This window comes from Benincasa hispida, chromosome 9 (assembly GCF_009727055.1).
Source record: "Benincasa hispida cultivar B227 chromosome 9, ASM972705v1, whole genome shotgun sequence".
In the NCBI taxonomy this organism is placed as follows: Eukaryota; Viridiplantae; Streptophyta; class Magnoliopsida; order Cucurbitales; family Cucurbitaceae; genus Benincasa; species Benincasa hispida.
The window spans coordinates 21,276,144-21,285,407 of NC_052357.1; the positions used below are offsets into that span (position 1 = coordinate 21,276,144).

The window sequence follows — 9,264 nt, forward strand, 5'->3', positions numbered from 1 at the left end:
ATTTGAATTCAGTGTAATATTTTCAAGTTCATTTGGGTAAGGAAAACGTAAGGATCAATTGCAAGTATTATTATTTCCGGAAAAGGCCAATCGAGGGCGGTTTGATCAGAAAAAAATCTAATATCTGAAAAGAAGGGAGGAACAAAATCTAAGAAAAAAAGGAAGAAACTACAATGGCATTATTTCCAAAATCAATACAAAGATCAAACGAGAAAAACAGACCATCTATAGATAGAAAAGAAAAATGGAAAGGAGAAAAAGAAAACAAACAAACAAGCCCATGGGAGTCTATACAGCAATATAAAAAATTTGGCTATGGATTCTATTTCTTATTTTCAGAACAAGGAATGATGATGATGATGATGATAATGGGGTAGAATAAAATACAAATGGTCCGAAAAAAAAGAAGAAGCAGATGATGATGAGTCAACGATCCCCCAGAAAAAGGAAGAGAAAATAAATAAAAATATGTAAAGAAAATATGAATTAATGGAGAAGGAAAAGAATGGGGAATTTGGAAGGACTAAATTAGTAGACAAAACAGTCCTTTGGGGAAGAGGAAGAAGGGGAGGATGTGGGAGGGCTTTTCTGTCTTTTTCTTTTCTTACCGGCGACGGTGGACGGTCGTCGGTGGTTCAGTGAGATTGACCGTACAAATCATATGGAGCCCAGAGGGAATCCAGAGGGCAAGGTTCCTTGGAGTCCAGCCTCGTCCATGGCTTTCCACTCCCTGACCAGTGAAGAAGGCTCACCGGACCGGCGTGGAGGTTCCGGCAACTGCCTTTCACATTGTCGCCGCCGAGGCCGTGCTGGTTCCACCGGTGCTCAATGGGCGATACATCACCAGCGAACACAAGAAGAAACGGTGGAAGCGAACCGAGCTCGTAGATCCGATCGTTTTTCTGAATCTCCATCCACCGTTCGATCCGCTTCGTGTAGCCTGCCCGTCGCCATTTAACGAGATCTATGACCATCACGCCGGTGTTGAAGTAACAAGGCTTACGGCCAAGAAACGTGCCGGAAAACCGCTTCTCCGACCAAAACCGAGAGGTGAAATACTTGGTGAAGTTCGCGTGACAGTATTCCGGCGCTCCGATGGTTCGAGAACCCAAATTAGTACTCCAAAGCTTCGAGATATCATCAACAACAACGAGATCGGAGTCCAAATAAATTACTCTGCGAACACAGGGCTCCAATAGCTCCGCCAAGTAGTTCCTCGCATAATTAAGCGGCTGTTCAAGCGCTTGCCTCACCGACGTCGAAATCAGATTCTGAACAATCGCCGGATTGAAGTAATAGACCTTGAATTTCAACTGAGGGAAAGCAGATCTAACAACAGCTTCAAGATTCGTCTCCGAAACAAGGAAATGAAAGAACACGCTCTCTGGACAGAGCGAATGCTGCAGAATCGAATTCACAGCCGCGATTGAACCACGAAGGTACTCAACATCAAGCGTAATCGCAACATGAACCAAACTCGGATCACAAACACCAATTCTACCCGAAAATTTGGAGTCTCTTGGACTGCATTGCTCAGCATTGCGATACAACGGCGACCTACGGAACAGAAACCGACTCCGTGAATCAGAGAGCGAGAGACGAACCGACTGCCGGAGATTGAACTCAAGGTGAGAGGACCGAATCGCTTCCGCCGGAGGAAATGACTGGAGAGATGGAGAGAGAATAACCATCAACATAGCGGCAGAGAAGAATCCAGAGAATCTCATAATCCACAACATCTTTACTCTTCGAATCGGCCTTTTCCCCTTCCTCCTCGACTTAAAATCGAAGGGATGATTGTCCAGATTAGGCGGAATCGAAAAGGGGAGAAAACCTAGGGTTTCTCGTTTAAGGTCTGCCAGAGTTGGAAATCAAAACAGAATGGATTGATGGAAGTTGTTGAGCATCAAATAGAGAAGTGGAATCGAATTTTTACGCAGTGCACGAGTGAAGCGAAGTAGAGAAGAAGGATGCCGTGGAAACAAAGCGAGGTGAGAGGAGAAATAGGCGTAGCAACATTTAGTGGACATGGAAGAGAAAAGACAGAAGACTCACCGGTTGTGGTTCTCCGGTGTCCGGAAAGTCAAAAAATCCCCTCTTCTTCTTCTTCTTCTTCCTGGTGTTGTTGTTGGTGATATTGTAGTGCCTCCGTTCTTCTTCTTCCTCCTCCTCCTCGATTATTCAGAGTGTATCGATTCCCGGGAAGAGGAGAAGGCGAAACACAAAACCAGAGACACAGACAATTAGCAGCTGTACGACAGAGAGAGATTGAGAGAGAGAGAGAGAGGGTTTTTTTTCTTTTTCTTTTTTTTTTTTTAGCTTTTAGATTTCCACCATAGAAATCCATATACGAAAAAGAAAAATCATAATATATATTTGGTTTAAATCATATTTTGGTCCCTAGACTATAAATCTAGTTCTATTTTGGTCCTTAAATTTTGAAAAATATTTGTTATAGTCCCTAAAATTTTTTTAAATATTTATTTTGGTCTCTGCTATTAATTCCTATTAACTCTTGAGGATGAAATCGGTTGAATGATGAAGTTACATCTATCATGCATAGAGCAAGATGAAGATGAAGTAACATGTTAACGACTAAAGTACAAAGGACTTATGAGATCTCCTCTAGAATTTACTTTACCACTTAATTCAAAATTGAAACATTAGATTTTTTAGTGTGTCTAACTTATTTGGCAACTTAGTCATCAAAAAATGCAAGTTATCTCATCAATTTATTTAATAGTTAACCGAATTTTAATAATAGAGACCAAAGTAGGTATCTTTTAGTAGATTAGAGATCATAATGGATTTATTTTTTTAAGTTTTGGGACCAAAATAAAAATACATTCAAAGTTTATTGACCAAGATAAAATTTAAACCTATATATTTCAAACATCAAATTGAAAAAATCACCCTCAAACTTGCAAATTGTATCTTCAAACTTTCAATCAAAAAAATTAAATCTTCAAATTTGTACGAGTGTAAAAATTGGACCTCATATTTATAATAATTATAGAAATTGAACCACTAAATAAAAATTGACCCCTCAAATAGGGGTGCAACCAAAAACTGAAAAATCAAACCAATCGATCCAATAGTTTGGTTTGGCTTTTTTGTATAAAACTGGACATATTGGTTATTATTTGGAGAAAACCAAAACGTATTGATATTGATTCATATCGATATTTTATTTGAAAAACCAATCAAAATCGAATCAAATTGAGAGTATATATATACTCTTGAATATAAACTCTAACATCATATACATTTTAGTATTTTAGTTATTATGGTGCTATATTTGAAAAAAAAAATACCAATTATCGTAACACTTATATACTTTTTTATATATAAGAAAGTGCTCAGAGAAAACAAAAATGGCAAATTTTACTAGAAGAAAAACAAATAGAGTCCATTATAATTTAAAGCTAGCAAAAAGAAGTATAAATAAAAATAAAAAGTTTGAAAAAAAAAATGTCAAAAACCAATAACTAAAGTGATAATAAACCGAACCAAATATAAACTAATCCAGTAGTTTTCTTCTCTATTGTACATTAGTTTGAATCTCTTTCTATTTATAAGACCATTGATTTAGTTTGGTTCTTGATTGATCCCAAAACTAATAAAACCAAACTAAGTGTGACTATCACCCATACCTCGAACAATAACTCATACAATTGTTACAATTTCTATAATTATATAAATTTGAATATCTAATTTTAATAAAAGTTTGAGGATATAATTGTAACTACAATATTTTAGGGGTAGTTTGTGTGATTTTTCCAATTTTTAATATTTTTGAATTACATGGATTAGAGAAGTAAAAAAAGGAAATTTGGTGAGTTAATTAGGTAGGGTAATTAAGGGGGTTGATTTTGATTTTATGGAATTAATTTTATGAAAATGAGAATTGTTTGTAAAAATGAAATAATGATAATTATATTATATGTGGGAGAGAAAAAAGTTACAGCTGTCGTTGTCAGTAATCAGGGAAGAGAGAGGGGTGTGGGACCCAGTTGGCCAGATGTACTCGTGTACGTATTCTGCACTTGTAGGCCTTTTTCACATCAATCGATTGTTTTTTCTTTCTTTTCTTTTATATATATATATATTTAACTCCACGAGGTAGAGTTGTAATATTTAGAAACAAACATAATTTCTATTAATTATTGTTTTTTCCAAACTAACACAATTCAATATTTTACCTCTTAAATTTTTAATTATGAAAATTTGGAATCGAACTAAAAACACGTTAAAATTGGATTGTTAAATTTATAATGGTTCTAGAAGTTGGATTTCAAATAATAAAAAATAAACTCTTTGTAATAAAATTTATTATTATAAAAGTTTGAAAATTTAATTTTAATATTTGAAAAAAAGGGTTGAAAACTCAATTTTTACAATTTAAAATTTAAAAATATAATTATAACTACTACTATACTTAAGAGTGAATCTCACAATTTGCTCAATTAAATTTTTTTTCTTTGATAGAATTACAATACGTTTTTTTTTTTAAAATACAATTTGACTACATCAACTTTGAATTTGAATTTTGTGCCTTTTATATGTATTTTAAAAAATATCTAATAGGTCATAGATTTTTTATTTTGTTTTTAATTGGATTTAATTGGACTATGACATATTTAAATTAAAACATAATAATAATTGATCTATTAAATATAAACTTAAGAAAAACTAGGGTACATGATGTATACTAAACCAAATTAATAAGATTTTTTGTAAAGCTATGTTGCTTACATGATATATACTTTTTTACTCCTAATTTTTCCTAGTATGATCGAATAATACATTTTTAGATTACTATGTAATAGTTATATCGTGTATGAATTTTCAATAGAAATACGAGGTAAATGGCATCTTCGATAATGAGATCGTGTATCGATTCTCAACATAAATATAATGTAATTAGAACCGTTGGGTATGAGATTTCAACCTAATGGATCAGGGGATAAAGGTGTCGGATTTTTTTAATTTGAATTGGCAGTTTCATATCAAATTTGATTTGATTTAACCACTTTTCAAAAATATTCATAATTAATCCATCTTTTTTTTTTTTTTTTGTATGACCATTTTGATTTTAATTTATAATATATCTTTAGATTTGGTGGGAAATAAATACACCAATTAATAACCGAGATAAAATACAATGTAAGTGGATAGATTGATTAATAATAGAGACAAAAATACAGTTTAATTGGTCTAGCATAAGTTAACATATTATAACATAAAAGATTTGCCAAAACAAAAAATGAGCACCCTTTCGAATTTTCTGCCCCTTCTAATTCGAATTTATATTTTATCATCAAATTAGATTTTGATAACTACTTTTCAAATTGATTCAAAATAAATCAATCTCTTCTCTATTTTTCTCTTCTAATTTTAAATTTTAATTAATCTTTTATTATCAAAATTGATTTTATCTTACTAATCAATAATTATTTTAAATATTTGTGACCATATTTAATTGTATCTTAATCCTTTTCATTATTCCATACATGTTGTTATTAAATTAATTGTAATTTTTTTTCATATTTCCGAAATTTTTACATTTTATCTCGTGATATATTATTGGAAAAATTACCCTTTTGATTCTCAAGTTTGGAAGAATATGTGTGTTTGGACCTTGTGTTTAAAAAATGTACCTTTTTAGTATCGAGGTTTATAAGAATAGATCCATTTGGTCAACAAGTTTTTAAAATGTAACTTTTTAGTCCTTGAGTTCTTAAAACTAGGTTTAACAAGTCCCTCAAATAACTTTATACCATTCTTTTGAATAATTATATTACATTTTAAATTAGAAGAATAATTTTTAAAAAACATATCCTTTCTAAAATTATTTTTTAATTTTAAATATAATACAATTATTTTTTAAAAAATCAAATACAAAATAATTCAAATACCTTTTAAACCTATTTTTATAAATTTAGAGACTAAAAATGTACATTTTAAATTTTAGATTTCCTTTTATAGTCTAATAAATTTAATAGAATTTAAATTAATAAAAAAAATGTAATCCTATGATACATCTTTAACATCAAATATTGGTTGTTTGCAATTTCTTACAATAATATATACATTATTCAACAATTTAAATAAAATGAAATAACATCAACTCATAAAATTTCATCTTCTTTCTCTCTTTTAGTTAGTCGTTGCTCCCTTACCCAAATATTTCTCTCATCCTCAATCTTATGCCTACAACGGTTGGTTCAGCAACCCTCCTTGCATTCCATCGTCTCAGCTAGCTTCTAATGACCATTCTCTTTAGGTCGTCGGCCTTAGTCGCTCACTCGTAGGTTTCTTACTTTTGTTTATGCTTTGAACACTGGTTTCAACAATGACGTTTTAGGATTGATGTAAATACAATCCTAAATCCAATATGATTTATAAGCTTGTCCTTGACGGATTCTCTACATCTAGTCACATCGTCCAAAAGTTACAATTTATTCAAATACTCACTTACCAATAACAACTTCAGTGACACAATCAACTCTACTTTCACCTTGGAGGAAGTCAATTTTTGTGGACATCCATAAGCGTTTGACGACCATTAAAACTGTTTGGTCGTTGGCATCCCTTACACGCACACGTCCTATTAATAGTCGGAAGCGTGAAGGTACACATGAGATGACTTTTAATTATTGTTTTTTGAATGTTTAGAAACAATGTGTTTGTGGTATTCAAGTTGTTTTTAAAACATTGTATCTTTGAATTCTCGTTTGTGGTTAATTTAGTTGTTTTTAGGATAGTTTGGTCATTTACCAATTTTTATTTTCTATTATTTAAATTCGTCTTGCTATTTTTACAATTTTGAAACCTTTTTACATTTTTTCCAAATGAAACTTTAAAATTTGTTATTTCTCTTACCAGTCATATATTTAAATTTTATGTTAACGGGATTCTAAATTTTTAATTTTATATGAAAATATTGGTAAATTTTAAGATATATTTAATAAAGATCAATAACCTATTAAATATAATTGAAAATTATTTAGGGTGCACATAATCAAAAGTTTAAAGACTTATTGCCCTTGACCTTTAGTATCATTATTTCTTTGATAATCTATTATATGAGTGATGGAGATGGACAGATGTTGATAAAGATCATGATTTTATTTTAGTAAGAGATAAAAACAAGATGTATTTTACATTCCATAGTTGTACTTTTAAATTTTTAAGAAATTATGTGGATACTTTTCTATATATGTATAGCCATAACAAGACAATTCCTCAAAAAAAAAATAATAATAATAATAATAATACTATAACAAAACAACAACGGCAAAATAATAATAATAATAAATAATATCAATAATAAAATAAAGTGACATGCTTGTATATTGACTATTCAGTTTTTTCAGTTTTTCCATGAGGGCTTATTTTCTGAAAATATTTTGCTCCACTTATTTGTGTGCAATTTATCTAAATATTCAATTAAAAGTTGTCATATGATTATTTTTTCTTTTTCAAAAGTTAAATATATTTTTTCACATGTGATTAAAAGGGATGTATGAAGATAACAACATCTAAGTATTGTCCTTATTTTTCTAATATATATTCCAAAAATATTTTAAAATAATACTATAAGTAAAATCTAGAAGCAAAACGAAGAGTATTCAAATAATTTTCTCTCTCTAAATTTTGGTTAGTTTTTAAAAGCATTTTTAAAACATAAAATTAAATTTATCTATTAAACTATTTCATTTTTTTTTTTAATTTGAAAATAGTACTATTTGTATGTTAACGTATACTATATATCAGTTGGGTTATGTCTATTTTGGCATAATGCACTATTTTTTTATTTGATGAATTTATTGTCCAATTTCTATATAAGAATTATTATTATTATTATTTTAATTCTAGCACTTAAACATGTCATTGTATGCTTGAATCAATTTTTTATTAAAAAAAAAAATTATAATTGCTCATAGAGAAAAAAAGGTAATTATAATATGAAAAAATAACATCTCCAAAATTAATGGGGCTGATTTTAGAAGTAATGAGATTTTTTTTTTTTTAATTATTGTTATTTTAAAATTAAAAGAAGTAATGAGTAGTCATTTTAGGTTTGAATGAATTTGCCCTAAATTGATTTCCATGCTTTACTTGTAAATGCTTATATTCTCTCCTTATTCATTGTCACCTTTTTCAATTTTCCATATTCTTTGTCCTTTGGCGTTTTAATCAAGTTGTAACGTGTATAGTTGGGTAAATGTTTGAAGGGAATTTTGAAATTGAAAATCATTTTTGTAATTTAAGTCACGTTTGGTCATCATTTATTCTTTTTGTTTTTGTTTTTGAAATTTAAGCCTATTTCATCCAATTTCTTATCATGATTTGTATCTTTCTTAAATACAATGCCAATAAGAAATTTGGAAGTGAAAGTAATGTCCATAGACTTAATTTTTAAAAATAAAAACAAAAAACAAATTGGTTACTAAACGGGACGTTAATAATCAATCCGAATGAATTTTTAATTATTTAAACTATGCTAGTAACCGTTTGATTTTTTATTTTTAGTTTTTGAAAATTAAACTTAAAAATATTGTTCGAATCTATTATTTATTTGTTTTGTTATTTACTTTTAAGTGTTTTAAAAAATTATGCCAAGTTTTGAAGACTAAAAAATTATCTTAAATTTTAAAATTTTGTTTTTGATATACGACTAAGAATTGAAGTGTTTATTTAGGAAAAATAAAAACCTTGAAAAAAGTGTAAGGAAATAAGTATAATTTCTAAAAATAAAAAACAAAAAACCAAAACCAAAATCAAATAAGAGAGAGGAGCATGTGAACAAGTTAGAAGATGGAAAACCTCCCAATTATCTTCTTCGTTTCTAGAATTTAATTAACGTAATTTGAATTAATTAAGAAATTTGAATAGATTTGGACTTTTTCTTAAAAGAAAAAAAAGGAAAAAAAGGAAAAAATTATGAGAAAAAATCTTATTGATTTGGACTTTAAAGATTTTGTAGTTCTTATTGATTTTTAAATTAATGTTTAAAAATACATTGTTTTTTTGCAAAGTATTTAATAATACATTTTATACCTGATTTTTCTTTCCAAACAATAATTTAGTTCATAAACTTTATTTTGTAGCGATTCAATCATGTATTTTCAAGTTTGTGACAATTAAATCTCTTGTATTTAGCAATCTTGTCCTTCTACTTTATAATTTATAATAATTTAATCTCTACCATATAAAAATTCTACAAAAGTAAGTACAAATTTCTATTATTTAATAACT

The 9,264-nt window shown here is 29.1% G+C and overlaps 1 protein-coding gene across 1 annotated transcript; it reads right to left on the bottom strand.

The window, feature by feature from the left end:
• Positions 1-205: 205 nt before the first annotated feature.
• On the bottom strand, positions 206-2,348 carry LOC120086146 (probable galacturonosyltransferase-like 7). Its single transcript, XM_039042619.1, has 2 exons — positions 2,056-2,348; positions 206-1,855 (listed from the first exon to the last, which is right to left on the bottom strand). The coding sequence occupies exon 2, from the start codon at positions 1,737-1,739 to the stop codon at positions 636-638; it is 1,104 nt and encodes a 367-aa protein (XP_038898547.1). The 5' UTR covers positions 1,740-1,855; positions 2,056-2,348; the 3' UTR covers positions 206-635.
• Positions 2,349-9,264: the final 6,916 nt, after the last annotated feature.